The 19,536-nt window shown below is 41.7% G+C and overlaps 1 protein-coding gene across 1 annotated transcript in view; it reads right to left on the minus strand.

The window, feature by feature from the left end:
* Positions 1-6,834: 6,834 nt before the first annotated feature.
* Positions 6,835-19,536, minus strand: part of APOB (apolipoprotein B) — a 36,894-nt gene continuing 24,192 nt past the window's right edge. The window contains exons 23-27 of the mRNA XM_045883941.2: positions 18,239-18,612; positions 10,532-17,701; positions 10,009-10,123; positions 9,715-9,898; positions 6,835-8,767 (exon numbers count right to left, since the gene is read on the minus strand). Of these exons, the coding sequence (XP_045739897.2) occupies positions 7,136-8,767; positions 9,715-9,898; positions 10,009-10,123; positions 10,532-17,701; positions 18,239-18,612 (9,475 nt within the window). The 3' untranslated portion in view covers positions 6,835-7,135. The remainder of the gene's footprint in view (positions 8,768-9,714; positions 9,899-10,008; positions 10,124-10,531; positions 17,702-18,238; positions 18,613-19,536) is intronic.

The following is a 19,536-nucleotide window of genomic DNA, read 5'->3' on the forward strand; positions in this document are numbered from 1 at the left end:
CTCTTCACTCCATGGTGACAAGAGTCTTCCTCTGTTGGGTGGAGCAGACAGGGTTTTTAACTGGGGAAAGTTAAACGGGGGATGCACAGGGAGACAGACCTAGACAGACAAGAGCAGACAGCTCACAGGACATTCACGTGTTAGGGAGCCTCAGGAAAGCCACATCCTCCTTGGAGGACCTGGATAGTCTCCCTTCGAAGGACCAAAGTCAGCCTCATGGATCCTCAGCTTCTTCCTCCTACCATCCAAATGCTTTTGTGAGAGGAAAGCCTTGAAGTACCACTTCGATGAAATGGTTAGTCAGTTAACAAACAGCACATGCCAGTGTTGAGTGAGTTGTTTGACAGGACTTCATGGAAGGGAATGATTGTTTCAGCAAACTCAGTGAACCCCCAAGAAGGGATGGGCCCCTCATCTCCCCAGCCATAAGGTAAAACTTAGAAGAAAACTGACAAGGCCCTAGCTGAAGCCCGTTGCACATGGTCTGGTTGACTTCAGGGTTTGGTCTGGGGCAGCAACATGAATCAGCAAGATATAAGAGACCAATGCAAGCACATGGCCTGGGTGTGCTCTGGAGATGATCGGAGAAGACTTGGAAGACTAAGAGACATTATTTGCTGGGCCTTGAAGGATTTCCCTAGTGAGGATAAAAGAGCCAGTTGTGGAGATAAGAAAGTACAGATATTGCAGGAGGACCCAGGCTAATTCAGGGCATCTGGAGTGCATTACTGTGGAGTTCCCATTTTGCAGATGAAGAAAATGATGGTCAGAGAGGTAAAGTGACTGTCCCAGGCCCCTCTAGCTAGTCTCCCTTTCTCCCTCCCTGTCCCCATGGTCCCCGGGGGTCCCAGGGTCCCTGTTAGTCCCCTTCATTTGGGTCCCTCCCACACCGAGGGCCTCCCCCAGCTTCCCCCAGCAGTGTCCTGAATGCCTAGGAGAGTTCCTGGCCCAGAGAAGGGGCTTAATAAATAGCTACTGAAGATGTGAGATGATTCTCTCTCTCTTTTTTTGGTTTTGATCTTATTTTATTTATTTATTTATTTGTTTGTTTGTTTTTAAGATGTTTAACATAGAGTTCTTTGAGATGATTTTCTCTTGAAAAGAGGGTTTGTCCATCCAAAAATCCCAGGTTGATACCCTGAAGGGGAAAGGGAAACACAAGATAAATTAAGTGCTTAATATGTGCCAGGCACTTAAAGGTTTGTCTTTTCTGTCTTTTGTTTTACATAACTAATCAACAACATAGTTAAAGTAATTCATAACATAATAGACACCCCAAAACTCATCAGCCAGCACAAGAATAAGAACATGGCATAATTCATAATGTCCTCTCCCATTGCGGTGGCTAATTGTAGGTGTCAGCTTGACTGGGCCAAGGGATGCCCAGATATCTGGTTATGCATTGTTTCTGGTTGTGTCTGTGAGGGTGTTTCCAGAAGAGATTAGCATTGGAAGCAGCAGACTGAGTAAAGTTGATGGCCCTTCCAGTAAGAATTGGCACCATCCAATCTGTTGAGGTCTGAATAAAACAAGGAAGGGTGAATTTGCTCCCTTTGCTTGAGCTGGGACATCTGTATTCTCCTTCCCGCCCCCTTGGACATCAGTGCTCCTGGTTCTCAGGCCTTTGGACTCAGACCAGGACTTACACCAACAACCCCTGGATTCTCAGGCTTTCCGACTTGGACATCACCAGCTGAACAAAACCAGCTTTCCTGGTTTTCCAGTTTGCAGAGGGCAGATTCTGCATCTTCTTATCCTCCATTTCTTAAGCAATTCCTATAATAAATCTCTCATATTTTACTGGTTCCATTTTCCTGGAATACTCTAATATACCAATCCTTTCCCCTGCCTGTCTCCACCAGATATAACCTGTCCTGACTCTTGAGTTTATCATTCCCTGTCTTTAAAACTATAATTCTAGAAAACAAATTGTTTGGTTTTAGTTGATTTTAACTTTATCAGAAGGGTGTTGTGCTGTGTTTAATCTTACCTTTTCACTCAATATATTTGTGAAATCCCTTTACATAGTTGTGTATAATTGTAACTATATATCATTCATTTTTACTTCTGTCAATATGACACTATTAATTTATCCACTCTTCATGTGCCAGGCACTTGATATACATTCCCTCATTTAATTTAATTTAATTTAATTTGATTTAATTTAATTTATTTATAAGAGATCGACCATGGGGAGGAGGGGCAGAGGTAGAGGGAGAAGCAGACTCCCCACTGAGCAGGGAGCCTAATGTGGGGCTTGATCCCAGGACCCTGAGATCATGACCTGAATATTCATAACCGAATGAGCCACCCAGGCACCTCTACATTCTCTCATTTGATCTTCATTACAACCCTATGAATAAGAGGAAACCACTTTCTACTACTGCTCAGGTTGAGCCACGTATTCTTTCATGATTCCCATTTTAAAGATGAAACTAGAAAAACCAAGTAACTTTCCTGAGGTTACAGAACCTACCCACAGCGAAGCCTGAATTTGGCCCCAATGCTTAGGCGTTCTTGTGAAAAGAGACAAGTATTGGCTGCCGCAGGATTCCCTACGTCAGCGAAGTAGGGCTACAGGCAGCACGCTGTCCTATTCTTACTGTGAGTTGTTTTCTTACTGTGAGTGAGTTTCTATGATCTTCTAGTACCTCCTGCAATTCCAGAAGTGCTCTAATGACCACAGGTCCCATCAAGCTAGCCCAGGCCTGCTATAAGGCTCCTGGAGCTGTCCTGGCACCCCCTGCGTTACAGGGACCAACATGCCAGCTGAGAAGGGGTGGTGCGCACTTGGGGAACCAGGGGGAGTTGGTGGAGCTGGGTTGTTCACCGATTACCCTTCCCTCAGGCTACTCTCTCGAGTCTCAACTCTGAACTCCTCCACTCAGTGTAGCTTAGAGCTCATGCAGCACAGCCATGGTCCTACCCATAGTTTAAAAACAAGGGTGGGGACACGAATCTACCGCTCATGGACCAGACCACCTCCCAGGCCTGAGTTATCCCTCTCACCTGAAACTGGGCTTCAGTGGTGCCAGTTGAAGGTGTAAAATTGACACACGGGTCAGAGCTTAGCGCCTGGTGTCCCGGGCATCACTGACCTGCAGCACTGCTCAGACCTGAAGAGGGCATAAGCCAGTTTGTGTAGGAGGAGAAGGCAGAGCCCTTTCCTCACAGAAACATGTGCGCCTACCCCACTAACTTTTAGGAGGAACTGGAATGTTATTTGTTGGTGACCACCCAAATAACTTCGAAGAGAGTTGTAGCTTACCTCTTAATGTGAAACAGCAAGACAGAGATGAGCTAAGAGGTAGTGGTCTTTTTCTGCATGTTTATCTCTGGATATTAGACACTTTTAGAGGGAACATCTGTTTGGCCACTCTGGCTCCCATATTGCAGGCCCTGTTTGAGGGCTAGGTTGGCCCCTTCTCTGACTGAATGGGGACTAAGTCATAAATTAGAGCCAGAAGGGGGACCTAGAATAAGAAGTCGGGGCAGGAGGGGCTTTGCTCATCTCACCAGTAAAGAGCCATTGGGCTTCTCAACTAACCAGCCTTCAAGTGAAAAGCAAAGAAAATGGAGATTGCTCTAAATGCACCTGGTGGTGCCCACTCCCAGTGAACTCATTTATTGCAAGGTTTATTCTGGGGATAGCACCCCTACTCCAGGCAGGAACTGGAAGTAAAACTAAAGCACACAGCCTGATCATGCTTCCAAAGTTCCAGGGACCTGCTCCTGGGCTCCATTATTTCACTTCTCCTTTGGTTTGAAACGTTGGCCATTTGTTTTACAGAAATAATATCTGTGTTTATAGTAGGATTTTCCATGTCACCTCACAGTATGTTTTTAAAAGATGTATTTGTTGACTCACTCTCAAGATAGTACTTAATTAATTGTACAAGAAAAAAACCCTCTTTGTTTTTTGTTAAGTTTCTAAAGATACTTATAAGTTCATAAAATCAATGCAGTGTTAAAATTCTCCTTTGTCTCTGTTCCTTTCAATATTGTCTCTCTAGCCCCTCTGTCGAGCTTAATAGCCTGCTAGTAATTTCTGCTTAGACACACCACTTCAACTTGAAAGTTACCATAGTCCCTTTCCAGCTGTGATAGTCTAGGAGTCCATGCCTTACACTAATAATCTGCCCCCAACACATCCCTCCTGTTTCTGTGGATGCCCCATAGCTCTTCAGGTTATGCAGATTCAAAATTTTATAACTCTCAAGTCTGCTTCATTCATTCTTCTTCCTTGCTCTTCTGGTGTCTCCTGTACCCTCTTCAATTCTTGATTCCAGTGATTTATCAAGGTAGCTCCCTTTCTGATAGCTTTTGCCCCTATCGCTTCTGTTCTAAGCAATCAGCCTCTTGGTTCTGTCAAATATGCCCTCATGATGCTCTTCCTCACCATTCTTAGCAACTATGACTCGGCTAAGGCACTTAGCATCTTTTATTTGGATGCTGGCACAGCTTTGTATCCATATTTATCCCATTACAATTTATCCTACATGAGTTGTCATAGCAGTTTTCTTAAGTCACAACTTCTATCACTCCTCCTGTTCCAAAACTTTCTCCAGCAAAGAAGGTACTACCTTTCACTCTGGTTTTTGAGATCTCTGCAATCCTGCCAAACCTACCTTTCCAATCCTGTCTTCCTTTACTTTTCCTGTGCTCTGGCTACTAGATGATCCAGTGTCTCTCTCTCACACACACCCATCTTCCTTTCCTTTCCACATGTTTTTCTTCATCTAGAATGCCCTTTCTCCCTTATCACTTGTCAATGCATCTTCAAGATTCATTCCAATCTCTCCATTCTTTCCTGTTATAAGCCCTCATAGTACTTTATACCCATCACAAGACAACACATTCCACCTTTGATAAACAGATGGACAAGTACCTATGAACTTCATCTTACTGACCTTGGTTTCCTCTATAGAGCCTTTGTGCTTAGCACATAGAAGCATTTAATGACTCTTCATTGAACTGGATAGGTCTCCCTGCTTCCATTTCTTCTCCTTGCCATAAATTCATTTAAATTATCATCTGAAAATCATGGCACTTTTTTTTTTTTATACAACATTAAAGGTTGCAAAGCTCTTTCACATGTATTACTTCAGCTGATTTTTTTTTATGAACAACCCTTCAAAGGCAGGCAGGATAGATATTAGCCTCACTTCATAGTTAAGAAAACAGGCTCACTGAGGGGAAATAAGTAGTCCAAAGCTACAAGCAAGTAAGGAATGTAGCCAGTAATTGAACCCAGGGAAGTATCCTGATTTATGGTAGACGACCAAAGAAGAAATCAAGCAAAGTTGAAGCCCTCCCAAGTATCCCTTATTCCAACTCTATCGAGCATAATGAAGGTATTCTAAGCCATCCAGGAGCACCTCGTAAAGGGATACCAGTGAGGGAACTGGACAGGTGGGCACTGTGTGATTACATGATCATTTCAAATTTGTGTCTATTTTTCTTCCTCTTATGCCCTAGAGGCAGATATCATTATATGAACACCAGAAACCTTGGACTCCTCCTTCCCCTCCAAATTAAGCCACCATTCCAGGCCTTCTTTCAGTTTGAGCACTTAGTACATTCTTGCTACTCAGAGCTCATCAGGGAAACTCTTCTGGGGCTGTGCCTAGAACCAGTCATGTGATGTCCTGGGATCTGGGCCTAATTTTCCACCTTCTATCACATTTGGAATTGACCCCTCATTTACCCACTCATTCATTCACTCAACTATCTGTCCATTCATCTATCCATCTATCCATGCATCTGTCTGTCCATCCATCTATTGATTCATTATCCAACAGACTTTCCTTCAGTACCAGATCCATACACTACCATGTATTCCACTTCCCTTGGACTATTTCTGGCTCCTCAGTTCCAAAGAATCCAAGGGAATATGAAGGCTTTAGGAAATAATGAAGGTTGAAGGTATTTTTGGATAAAAAGAGTCATTTCCAAACCGACCTCATATAGGACTCAGAGGGGGTGGTAATCTCCAATTTCCTATTCCCCAGAGGTACACCCTTCTTTTGTTGTTCAGTGCCACTGAAAGGAAACGTAGAGCTCACCTTCTAAGCCCCAAGATACTAGTGATGGTTGTGTTGCGCAGGTTCTTTGCAGGCTTCCCTTACTAGAGCTCAGCTTCGATGCTCTGACCAGAGGTTGCCAAGGTTTAAAAGTAAGAGTTTGAGGTGAGCGGATGTGGCAGGAGGCATCCTTAGGTTTTGATTATACTTGGGCTTCTTAGATATTAAATTTGGAGGAATAAGGGAACTCAAGAACATAAGTGTACACTTGGTCTCAGAAATGTTAGGAATATATGTCCCCATGCTCCCTCTTCCACCCTTCCTTTCTGTGCCTTGAATGGATCCTGGCTAAGTTGCAGGGAGACATCTGAGGTCCCTATTATCATGAAGCAATGGGGCCAGGACTTCCTAGCCATCCTTTCTCCATTCCTGGCAGGCTGAGTGAAATAAAGAGCCTGTTTATTTATCTCAGAACCCCATAGAGCACCTTGCCAGGTAAGGGCAGACTGGTGGATGAGGAAGACTGTGTGGCACATGAAGACAAATAAGTTGCTCCTTGGGATCAAATTATGTGAAGGCCTTTGCAAATAGTTCTTCCTTTTCACTTGGAAAATACAATCCCTGATATCAGTTACCTTTTTTATCTTTTAGGTGGCAAAATAGTTCCCTCCTCAAATCCTCCCTTTCCTCTTTTATTCTATTACTCTAAACTCCATGTGTATTCTTCTAGAAGTTTTGAAATGCCAGACATTTGAATCAATACCCTCATTTTGCTATTTTTCAATATGAATGAGTCAAATTGAGTGCTACAATACGCAATAAAGAATTCATTTATTTGTTCTCCCTCCCCCAAGTTTAGTAAAATAACTCAAATCCTGATTTTCTTTAACTTGCAAAAAAAAAAAATGTTATTTCCCAGAGTTGAGAGACCGTCAGAGATCTGATGCCAGCTTCAGTACAGATCCAGGTCATATGTGCTTCTGCCTAGAGTCAGCTGCTTGCCATAAGGCTGGCTCAGTGTGTGGTTATATCAACACGTACAGTTTGAATTTTCCCCTACTATATGAAAGTTTAATTGGAACAGAAGAATGAATGAGAATTGCTATAAACAATTAGAAAGTGATAGTAAATTCTCCCGGAGAAACCTTGATGTAGGGGGTCATGTTATTGACTGTGGCCGATTGTAGCTCTTTCAGCAATTCAGTGATATACCTCAGAAACATGTGGTATTTTTGAATGGACAGGTCAATCAATCTTTTGGACTCAGTAATGAATTTTTCATAGTAATCAGAAAGTTGGTCTGAAAAATCCTGTAGTTTATATCTGAACTGCTGGCGGTAATCAGAAATGATTTCCTTCATTGCAATGGTCCAGCTTTTAATTATTTCCTGAGCATTGGTAGAAAGCTCTGCAATCTTCTCCTTCCCTTTTCCATCTTCATCGGTAAGGATGCTAAGGTATTCCTGGATATCTTTCTGCACAAACTGCTCAATTTGACTTGAGACCTCGGAAACCAACATAGTAGTACTGACAGTGTAATTGGAGTGCAAGTCCTTAAGGACGTCCACTAGGTTCTTGAGCAAGCTAATGATCTTTTCTTCAAGTTCATAAAACCTTGCTGTCCAGCTGACCACACTTGGATCAACATATTCTTTGTGAAGATCCTTTATGATTTGATGGTACTGCTGTAACTGTTGAGAAGCTTTCTGAAGTTGGTTTTCAACAAGTTCACTAAACTTGCCAATGTTAAGGTACAGGTATTGAAAAACATATGGAATATATTTGTTGAAGATTCTGTTGATCTTGTATTGAATATGACCAATGAAATAAGTAGATTTTACCTCCTTTAAGTATTGAATATCTTCTTCTAGCTCTTGGAAAGTTCTTTGTAAATAGCTCCGAAGATCACTTAGCATTTCTGTAGTCTTGAGAGACTGAAGGTTGTTAAATATATCCTGTAGCTTTTGTGATAAAGGTATCAACAGTCTCCCAAACTCTGAGGTTAGATCTATTAGTTTAAAGGTCTGTGAACCAAAAGGAATTTTAATCTCTAGGTCCTTGATTAATACAGATTTCTCCATCAGGTCTTGGAAATAGGAAAACATTATTTCTAACCCACTATGGATTTTTGAATATACCTGGGACAGCACCTGCCCTACTTCCCTCATGACCACAGTGCAGACTTCATCTTTAGTGTATGTCCCAGCTTTTCCTGGGAGCTGGAATCTGGTTAACTTCAGGAAATCAATCAACGAGTCAATCTGATGACTGACTATGACTTTGTATTCCCGAGTAACTCCTATTAATCTGTCAGATTTCTCATTCTGGTGTCCCCAGAAATCAGCTTGGTCTCCCTTAGCCAATAACAGTTCCTGGTACAGATCCTGGGCCTTGTCCTTCCATTGCTGGTAGGTTTTAGTGGTGCTTCTGGCTACCTTCTGGAGCCCTATGTCTGCCTCATCAATCTGCCTCATGGCGCCTTGATAGGCCCACTCAGCGCTGTTCTGCAGACTTCTTCTCAGTTTTAAAGAAGCATCTCTCAGATCGAGTCCTGTGTGCTCCTGGTGGTACTTGTTAGCATAGTCATAAAGAGCCCTCGTGGCCTTGGGCACATTGTTTTTGAGAGAGCTTAGTAGTTCAGATGCTGCCTCCTCTTCCCAGCTGACTTTGATCTGACGTTTCTCACCAGATTCCTGGTACCTCCACTCAGTTTTGAATATGTTGAGTTTTTTATCTAGAGAGGACTAAAACCAAAAAAAAAAAAAAAAAAAAACCCAACAAAAAAAACATGTTTTCAATTATCCTGATTACATAATATACTACACTAAAACTTCATTAACAGTTAAAAGTAAAGATCAGAGGATCTTTCATATTCTGAAGGGGATTTATCTTGCATATGTCAGTTCATGTGTTTGTCTTATGGTTAAAAAAGTTCACTGTTGTTAATTCCTCTTTATCATATGTCCCAGGAAGTATAAAATTATGCATGGCATTTACACAGTAACACTTAACATTAAGGCCTTCTAAGGACTGAAGATTAGGAAAGGGAGAGGGAGATGGGGAGGGGGAGGGGGAGGAGAAAGTGGAGAAAGAGACAGGAGAAGACTACTTCAGACAAGGGAGAAGTAGCAAAAAGGAAAAAGTCCAAAGTCCATCTAGCAGAGACCTAGAATCCCAGTATCAGGAGCCATTCATTCTCTAAACCTGTGACAAACTTTAGCAGTAGAACTTGATTGCTTCTTCCTCTCTACTAATGGCATCTTTGATTTGGCCCTGGCAGAGCTTATAAAGTACATGAGAGAAATTTGTCATATCTCAGCTAACTCTTCTATTGTGGGGAAAAATTTTGAAGACTCAGATACTCCGGAAACCCTTATCTGAAAAATGTACTGGGCAGAGTTTGCGCATGATTTAGGTGATGAGGCATAACCCTCATCATTCTAAATTTGCCATAAGGTAATAGAATAATAGTGGAAATAGGATGTCATGTGTGCCTGTAATAATTAAAATCAATAAAATCATTGTAGTACATTCTGGAGAGTAGTTTCTCAGAGAAAAAGTTCGAACTGCTCATTTCTTGGTTTCCTCTACTTTGGGAAAGCCTTGAGAGAATACTTTGCATTGAATTGAATAGATTTTCTCAAATTCTCTACCCGTTTTTGGGGTATGTAACCCATTATATGGGACTCACCTGAGGGTGATAGTACAGATTCCATTTTAAGGTACTGTCATTGTCTTCCAAGTCCAAGGCTACAGTGCCTATGGCTGGGGAGGCCACAGAGGAGGAGAGGCTATTCTTACTTAGTTGGTGGTGCAAATGGACATCAGTGAATGTTGGGCTGGTGATGTCAAGGCGAATCTCTTTTTTCCAGTCCCTGAAAGCAGAAGCAGAAAAGCAGATGAGCCATCATGAAGGGTATGGAGATGGAAAAAAAAAAATCACAATGATTTGAAAAGAGATGAGATTTCCATAAAAGTTCCATACTGAAGTCCTTGATATTCGCTATCTTCTTTATATTCTGCACTGATGTCATGGTGTGCAAATGTTCCCTTCATCCTACAGGCTAACATGCCATCTTCAATTTTGTGTGTTCCCACAACTGTAGAGGAGAAATGTTATATTTCATTAGATTAATAACTGCAGGACATAAATATTTTCATTGTGAAAACCAGGAGAATTCTATCTTAACTACATGCTTTACATGTTTGAAACGTGCAGTCCATGTTTAACAAAAATAGTTAGAAGGAGACATTATTAGTCCTAAAATCATCACAAAAAAAAAATATATATATATATATATACTTTCTTTGAATCTATTCCTCTTGAATGTTGTAGGTTTTCTACAGGGTGGTTTTTTACACGTGGGGTATATATCCTTCTCTTTCTCTCTTTTTAAAATTTTGCTATGGAGAGTAATTTTACTTCCAGTCTTACAAAAATATGCAATTATTTATTCACAACTCTCATTGCAAATATAGAGCATATAGGAGTCAGGCCATTTTCTTACCATTTAGATCATATTCCAGGAATTGAATGGTTGAATTGCACATGGAATTCAGGAATGTTTCAACGTATTCTACTTTGTTTTTCAAACCAGCACTCCAAGTAGCATTATACAGGGGAGAGGCCACCCCAAAATGTGCAGTCAGTCCTCCAAAGGATGGAATAAAAATTCCAGCAGGTACAGAGAACTTAAGGGAAGGAATCTCAATAGTCTGCTCAGGTATGGTAATGGCTGGCAACTCAAAGTCTGCAATCTTGCTGGCCACCTCATTTAGATACCCAATAGCACTGCCAGCTGAAATACTTTTTGGAAGGCTGAATTGGGACACAGTTAACTGAGATGCAGGCACAGTTATCTCAAAAAAGGGAACTGAGGAGTCTTCTGGTTCAGAATATTTTGTTAACACATCAACTTTGGGGAATTTCACTTTGGGTAGTGTTGGTATATTGAGGGCAAATGGCAAAGTGCTTAGCTTCTTGTAGATTTTTATTTCACTGAAATCAAATGTGTAGGATGGAACCTGAAGATCTGTAAATGGGACTTGGAATGTAGGTATGACAAAACTTGAATTTAGACCACTTAGTTTCAGTCTGGGAATGATGAATTTATCAGCCAATTTTTGCACAGGGACAGAGAAATGATAGCCATTGGGGTTTTTGGTGTACACAAGGGCAGTTGAAGCATGAAGATACTGTTTCCTATCAATGCTGGTGGTGACATCCAGCTTTAGGAGGTCCCATAAGCTCTTGTCATAAACTGGAAGGACAATATCTTTGAGGAACCATAGGGACAGTTTTAAGGAACTTGCAATGTCAAGGCGTGCCTCTTCTTGGTCATTGGAAAGCTGTATGTTGTTCTGGAAGAACTCAGAATGAACCTGGACCTCACTTTTCCAGCTGACCTTCTGGTTCTCAGTGTTAATATTCAGGGACAACTCTTGGCCAAGGTAATTGATTTCAAGGAGGGAACTGGGCTGACTTGCATGGACCTGAACAAGGGCTGACATTTTCCATGGGGAGAGTTCCAGAGTGGCTTTGCTTGTATGCTCTCCAGATGATAAAAAGAAGCCCTCTAGCTGTAAATTGTTTTTTGTGTTGTGTTCCCAGATGGTATAGATGCGTTGCAGAGTGGCTTCTCCAGCAAAATTTTCTCTTACTTCAAGGTTCCAGATACCATCAACTTTGGAAGCCCCTTGCAGCTTCACTGAAGACCGAGTACTCTTGGAATTCAAGTAAGTGCTGGCCTCACTGGCAATAGTTCCTGAATATTCCCTTGAAAGTACTGAACCCTTGATATCCCCTTTGGTAGATGACTCAATGGAAAAGTAAGAGGTGAGGCTCTCTAAGTTGAGTTTGTGGTTGACTGTCCCTGTGGCAGTAGAGTACAGTTCAGGGGAATTGAGATCATACGTTAATTCAATGGATAAAGAGACAGTAGGCTTCGACTTGGTATTTCCATTAAGTTCTTGCTTGAAATTCATTCTCAAAATGGGAATTTGGACTTTTGCAGATGTTGTCACTGATGCCTCCATGTTTTTCCTGGTCAAACTAATAGTACTGTCATGATTGCCTTCCACGAATTTGTTAGTCAGAGACAAAGCTGTGGCTAGCTTCAAGCCTCTTTTCCTCGTCAAACTTGAGGTGCCCTCTAATTTGTACTGCAGTGCATCAGTAACAGAAGAAGAGGAAGTTAGGAAATGAGCAACAATATCTGACTGGTTATACAGTCCAACATTGGTATTCAGCGTGATGACGCCTGATTTAAAAGAAAAGTCATAGGTAACATTGCCCATGGCTGGAATGAAAATATCATTTGGGGTACTCAATACCTGGAAATCTTTTGCATAAATAGGAATTGGGATGATATGCTTGTCTTTGTTTTTCTTATACTGGGCCTTTACACTTAAATCAAATGATTGCTTTGTTGTCTTCAAGAAATCCTTCAAGCCTGTTTTCTCCCACAAGGAGAAATCTTTCACCTGGGGAGTTGTGAGCATTGTGTACGGTACAGTCATTTCAGGAATTGTCAAAGGAATGTTGAGGAAATCCAGGTTAGCTTCTCCATTGATTCCTATGTGGGCCTCAGTGCTGTTCTCATTGTTTCGAGCAGAGAAATTCTGACGGTACTTATACTGATTGAACCTGGCACTTGCTTGCCAACTTGCTTGCTGGGCACTAGGACTCAAAAACAATGCATAGTTATTCAGGAAGTCTACCTTCCCTATCAATTTTAATGGAAAACTAACTTTCAAATTCCCTTCATTGTTCGTGGATACAGTAATCTCAAATGGCTGTGCTGTAAAGAAAAGAGAATTTTTTAAAATTCCAATAACTTTTCCATTTAAATGAGCATCATGGTTGCCAGTTATCTCTGCCTTCCTTTCTCCAAGCAGTGCTGTGCCTTTAGCGGCTAGAACACTGCGCCCCACATGTTGGGATTCAACCTGTGACTGGATTTCAAATTTAGAAAAGTCGAGGAAGCCAGATTCATAAACGAAGTTTTGGCTTAATCTTAGGTGTTTGCTGTTGATCTTATTAGACAATCCAAAGGAAGCAATGGGTCCTTCTATAGTAAAGCGAGCTTGTGATTCATGTGCTCCTTCATCTGAGAATGTGTGGCAGGCCCATTTCCATGACCCTATTCCAGAAGAATTCCATGCTATGTGTCCAGCTTCCAACAGGGTCTTGATTTCATTACGCAGCTCAGCCTGGCTGGAAAAGTCCAGTTTGGGGATGTTCAATTTGTGGAAGTACTTTATGTTGCTGTCCAAGGTAAGCTGATTGTTTATCCTGACGAGCACACCATGACTAAGCTCCAGTGTATTTTTTTCTGTGTGTAAACCTGCCACTGTGTTTGATTTTCCCTCAATAGTATTTCCAAAAAACAGCACTTCACTCTCGTGCTCTGTTTTCACGTACTTGCTGGAGAGCCTCATGGATTGCTTCATAACCAGTGGATTAATCTCAGGGCCTGATAGCTGCATGTTGGCTTGAAAATCAAAATTGAGAACTTCTAATTTGGACTCTCCTTTGGCGGTGACGGAAGCTGTGATCTCTGCCCTGTTCCCTGAAGTAGTTACATTCTGAATGTCAGTATTTGCATCTAATGTGAAAAGGGGAGACTGGATTTTCAAAATGCTATGAAGCTTGCCAAAAGTAGGGACTTCAACTGTGGGTGACATGCAGGGAAGCTGGAATTCTGGTATGTGAAGGTCAGGAACTTGATAATCTTTAAAATCGAGATTTGGGAGTATGAATTCTGGAATTTTGATTTCTGGCAAATGGAAGTCTGGCAGAGTGATGCTAGCAAGAATGGTGTCTACCTCCATCAGGTCCCTCAGGTCCACTTCCAGAACTGGCCACTGCAGCTCACCGTGCAGCATTTGGTCAATGGTTCTGATGATCTTTGCTTTTATTTCTACCAAGTCAATTGTAAAGGAAGGCACGTGGAAGGTATTAAGGACAGTAAATTCTGGTGTGGCAAACCTGGATGGCATCTCTATTTCTTTCAACCTTTTGAAATTGATCTGAACTGACGGAACCTTCAGATCTGTCAGGGGGACTATGAAGTCCGGAGTCTGAAACGTAGCTTCCTGAAGAGCACGGAGACTGACTTCAAAGGCAGGCATGGTTCCGAAGGTGGTCTGGATTTCAGGAACAGTGAACCCTTGTTCTACCAAGGCTTTCAGGTTCTCAGCCCAGTCTTGGATAGAATGCTGTTCTGCAAAGTCAGTGAGGTTCTTAGCAGTGAGACTCCACCAGTCAGAAATGTAAGTGACAAGCGTGCTGTAAACCTGGCTGACCAGGGACAGGTACCGTTGAATTTCCCACTGAATGTCCATTTGATACACCCGGTCTCGTATATCTTCTAGGGTCTCTTGGAATTTTTCTCTCATGTAGATGAAAGATGTTGAATTTAAAGTCTCCTGCAACCAATCGAAGAATAGGTTTATTTGGGTGCCCTTTAGGTGTTCCAGATGGATTGAGACCGTGCCCTTGATGTCCTCTACAAACAGTGTCAGTGCTTTAGCTTTCTGTGAAAGTTCCAGGGCCTGGATTTCACCATTGAGTCTCTGGGTCACCTCATGGATTTTGTTATTGGTTTCATCTACAAACTGGTGGTAATCAAATGACCTTAATCTCTCTACCAACATGTCAAGGAATCTGTTTACTTGTTCAATGATTTTTTTAAAAGACAATGCTTTAAGTTGCTTGATAGCATTATCAATAAATGTAACCAATTTCTCAAAGTGATCTTTTATCTTAACTTGTTGTAGGACATTGCTTAGCTTTTGAACAGTCTCCTTCAACTTATATTGGTGGGCCAACTCTACTGATTTATCCACTAAAACCTGGATGTGTTGGTCTATTTCATACATCTTAATTAACTGATGGGACATGGCTCCAAGCGCATTGATTTTCTCAGCTACTTCACAATCTTCCATAAGATTTATAACATAGTATTTGACATGCTCAACTGTAATTCTCAACCAATGTAAAAGAACTCTGACATCAGTAGCCTCGACCTGTTGTTTTAACTGTTCAGCAAGGTGCTGGATGTCTATATTCTGAATCTGTGTCTTGAGCTGTTGCAATTTCTCTTGTATCTGGACTTTGATTTTATACTTAGTGTCCACATTTTGAATCCAAAATGCAGTACTACTTCCAATTTTGTTAAAATCAGTCTTTTCAATAAACAAATACACATCATGGATTGTTTTTACTAAATTTACATGGATATGATAAAGTTCATCAAGAATTTTCAGTTTTTCAATGATTTGATCAATAATCTTAGCAATAGCTGTTTTAAAATCATGTAAATCATAATTATCATTAATATACTGATCAAATTGTATCACATATGTTTTTAGTTGAGACAGTTTGTCATTAAGGGTGATTTTGGTATTGTCCAATGCGATTTGTAGATCATTTTCTGTAATTCTATAATTCTCTGTGAGAGCAGTTAGTTTCTCCTTGGCACTCAAAACTTGTCTCTCCCAGTTGAGTGCATTCAGATAACCATCGACTTGCTGTGGGAGCTTGTCCAAGGCTGTTCTGTATTTCTTCACAAACTGATCAACATTGATGAGTTTCAGTTCTCTCTGTATGGTTTCCAGTGCTGTTAAAATCACCATTCGTTTCTCCTCAAAATATTCTGGCAGGATTTCAAAGAATGGGAGGTTGATGGTGTGGACATCTTGATTCTTATCGTATTTTACAGAAGCAACAACACTGAATTCTTGGGGCTGGCCAATAGCATCCCTCATCCCTAAAGTGTCAATTATGTTGGTGTGTTCACTGAGTAAAAATGGCACTTGAATTGAGAAGTCTAGCATGGTGAGGTCAGCCAGGGCTTGTCCTCTAAGCTCCACACCAACTTTGTCTTTATTATTGTAAGCATCGAAGTCCTGGCTGTATTCATTTCTGTTCAGCTGGGTCTTGAGTTTCCAGGTGCCTGTCTGTTCAGCCGGAGTAAGCAGGACACTGACTTTGTGATCAAGAGCAGTACCGATACTGCTCTTCAATGGGAGATGGTGGCTTGTGGATCCCTTGTAATCATGAGAGAAGGTAAGGGCCAGAGGTTCTGCTTTCAACAGGAATTTGCTATACAGCTGCCCAGTATGCTCTCCCCAGAGACTCAGTTTCCCATTGCCATTTGTATGTGCATCGATGGTCATTGTAAATGGGGCCATGGCAGAGTGAACAACGTTGCTGAAATGGAGTGAGTCCGAGTTGTAGTTTGTACTGATGTCGATGGCTGAAGCCAGCCCGGCGATGTTTGTGTTAAGCCGATGGCTGAACTCTGTATCCTGCACTTTAGCTATGGTGTCTGCTTTATAACTTGCTGATAAGTCAGCATAAGAAATGGTGTAGATGTGTTTTATTTCGTTGTTTTGGTAGACTCCTTTTATGTTCCCACCCACATTCAGCTTCAGGGGTTCTAGCCGTAATTTCCCACTGTTGGTCAGATCCAGAGCATTGAATTTCAGGTCATTGTTTATAGTAGTTACAAGAGAATAGGGTTGTAGCTGTACATTAACATTTTGCTTATAAAACTTGTCAGAGCTGTAAATGTTGTCAAGTTTTGAAGAGAAGTCCAGTGATAACCCTGCAATATTCAGGTTGTTCGTGTAGTCAAGTTTCATCTCAGCATAAGATCCCATCATGTCATTTGAAAGCTTCAGGCCCTCCCGACTGATTTTGAAGTTGAAAACATTTTTGCTGTCGACACCCAAAATCATGGCCTGATAAGCACTTCCCAGTGATACTTCTGTGAGGGCAGCTTTTCCATCCAGACTGAATTTTGCATTGTGTTCCCTGAAGCGGCCATTCGCTGTTAATCTCAGAGATGCCCCCGAGAGGCCCAGCGCTGCATTCAGCTCATTCTCCAGCACCAGAGGGCTATACTTCAAGTTGGTAGTTGCACTGGTAGACATTCCATCTTGGCCAATCCTTAGTGTTGCTTTGTGAGCACCACTATTAATTTTGTCAGTGCCCAAAATATCAGCATTTAATTCAAGGCCATGGGAATTTAGTGATCCAGAAAGCAGGCTGAAGAATCTCAATGACTTGTAATCAGCCTGATACTCAGAACGCAGCAATGCATTTTCCTTAGAGAAGGTCATATCCACTTTGTTAGAAGTGGCAAAATCCTCATGCTTCCCATTGGTGTCTGATTTCAGGGTCAGCTCATAGTTCTCATATCTCAGGAAAGCAGAATTTTTAATGATGCCATCTTGCAGATCCGAGGTGGAGGTTAAGGAGACAGTTCCATCCTCATATCTTCCTGTTATGTAGTTGGTGCCCTGGAGGTAGGAGGAGTTAAACCTCAGGTTGGACTCTCCACTTAACTGGCCAGTGGTAGAATCCCTCTGGTAAGACAGGCCATATGTGCCCTTAGCATAGAATGAAGAGACTCTAAACTGCCCATCAATCTTGGCTTCCTTGACATACAAATGATGTTTCTTTTTTGAGTCCAAATGTACTGAAGCAGATATCTGAGGTCCCCAGGCACTAGAAGCGTCAAATGTTAGCAAACTTTTTGAGGCTGGATTATTTCTAATTTTTTCCACGTGACTGAATTTCATATTTGAGTCCAGTAATTTGTGGCGTAGATACCCATCACATGATAATGTGAACATATTCCTGTGGTCATAGGTTGTTTCTCCAGATCCTGACATAAAAATTAAAACACATTAGTTAAATTAAATAATAAATTCCCAGAGGAATTTCTATGTTGAAAGTCTTTCAGTAATAAAGTATCCCCCCACCCCCCGCAAATAAATAAAGTCCCCCTGATCTGGGTTAGTTGTGCGAGAGGAACTTCCTCCATCCATGACACAAGTGTAAAATCTGACAGCAAAAGGCTTCCCTGACCACCACAGATTTTGTTGGGTTCCCTTATCAAGTGCCTCTCTGTGCCTTATACTTTTCCATTATACCCTATCATAGCACCTCCTATGCTGAATTTTCATTACCAGTTTAGCTGTCTGCTTTCTCTGTTGTTGCCCATGTAGAATGCTTGGTACATATTATACATTTAATAAATATTTCTATTAGTTGAATGAATGAATGAATGAATGAATAGGCTTCTAAATAGCAAGGAAAATATCTGTAAGAAAGCCCGAGTCTTTTCCTTCCCAGACGAGGCTATCCCATCAGAGCCTGCAGTGAATTAGCCCTGTGTACCCTCTGCCCGACCATGGCTCACCTTGCACACTGTAGGACAGCAAGTCAACCACAGAGTCAGCCTTCATGTGGTACCGAGCCTGAAGCCTTAAGTGGTTGGTGCTGGTGTTGCCGCCAGTGTAGGAGGCGGACCAGTTGTACAAATTGCTGTAGATATTTGTAGAGAGGTCTAGAACCCCCAAGAGAGGCACTCGCAGTTGATACAACTTGGGAATGGTAAAGGTGGGGATTTGGAATTCCCAAGGCGGCAAGTGGAATCTTATGGACTTGAAGTTGAGGTCTGGTGTCCGAATAGTCTCTAACATCATTAGATCTTTGGAGGATTTTCCACCAAAAGGCAAAGGAATATCAATTTTCACAGTGTTCTTGTTCAATGTGTATTTGACCCGGCCGTCACTAAAATGAAGAGCAAAGACAACGTCCCCACAGTCAGAAATCAAGAACCCAAAGTTCCCTGCTCTCTGACCTTCCAAGCAGTGGCGCATGTACCCCATTCCCAAACCCACACTATGCTTTTCCTCATGCTGCTCCCTGTGTCCAGAATCGTGCTTTTCACCTCCATCCATCAAACACTCAAATCCATTCAAAACCCTTCCAAGAGCCAGTCCCTTGTGTCTATCTCAAAGAACACACTGCAATTCTGCTCACATAATTAGCTGGTTCACTTGTCAGTGCCTACATGCTCTTCCTGGGAGGAAGGATGACACCTTACCTGGTTTCTATATTCTCACTGCACCTAGTGCAGCATTTTACGCACATGTGACACTCGGTACTTCCTATTTGCTAAACTGAAATGAGACAACTGGGTATGTGAAAAGAGTGTGGTGTGGGGAGCAGTAATCTTAGGCTGTAGTTTTAGCTTCCACTGAGTGGTGATGCTCTGTGTCTATGCCTCTCTGAGTCTCAGTGATGTTATCTGTATAGTGAGGATAATGGTACCCTTTCTGCTGATCTCACAGAGCTGGACTCGGATACCTAAAAGCCCTTTGTAGTCTTTTCAATACTATGCACATATAGCGGACTATTACGATAGTTCACTTATGATGGAGGAAAACTAGATGGCTTTCAAATTCAGGTTGCAGTGCATAAAACCTCTTTGTGTGAATGTACCAGAATCCTCCAATTACTTTCTTAGGTTCTTTCTGACTCGATTGGTGTTCACGTTCAGACCCCATGTCCAATCATGCAAAAATGCCATTGTGTTTCTGTGAGAGTTATCAATCTCCTTAAGATGCTTCAATTATTTCTCTTAAAAAGGTAAATTTAAAAAGAGTCTAAATTATGCTAAGTAAAACTTGCCATTTACTTTTCATGGTTCAA

This window comes from Mirounga angustirostris, unplaced genomic scaffold (assembly GCF_029215605.1).
Source record: "Mirounga angustirostris isolate CCGP_5_RB_7025 unplaced genomic scaffold, mMirAng1.0.hap1 SCAF_10, whole genome shotgun sequence".
In the NCBI taxonomy this organism is placed as follows: domain Eukaryota; kingdom Metazoa; phylum Chordata; class Mammalia; order Carnivora; family Phocidae; genus Mirounga; species Mirounga angustirostris.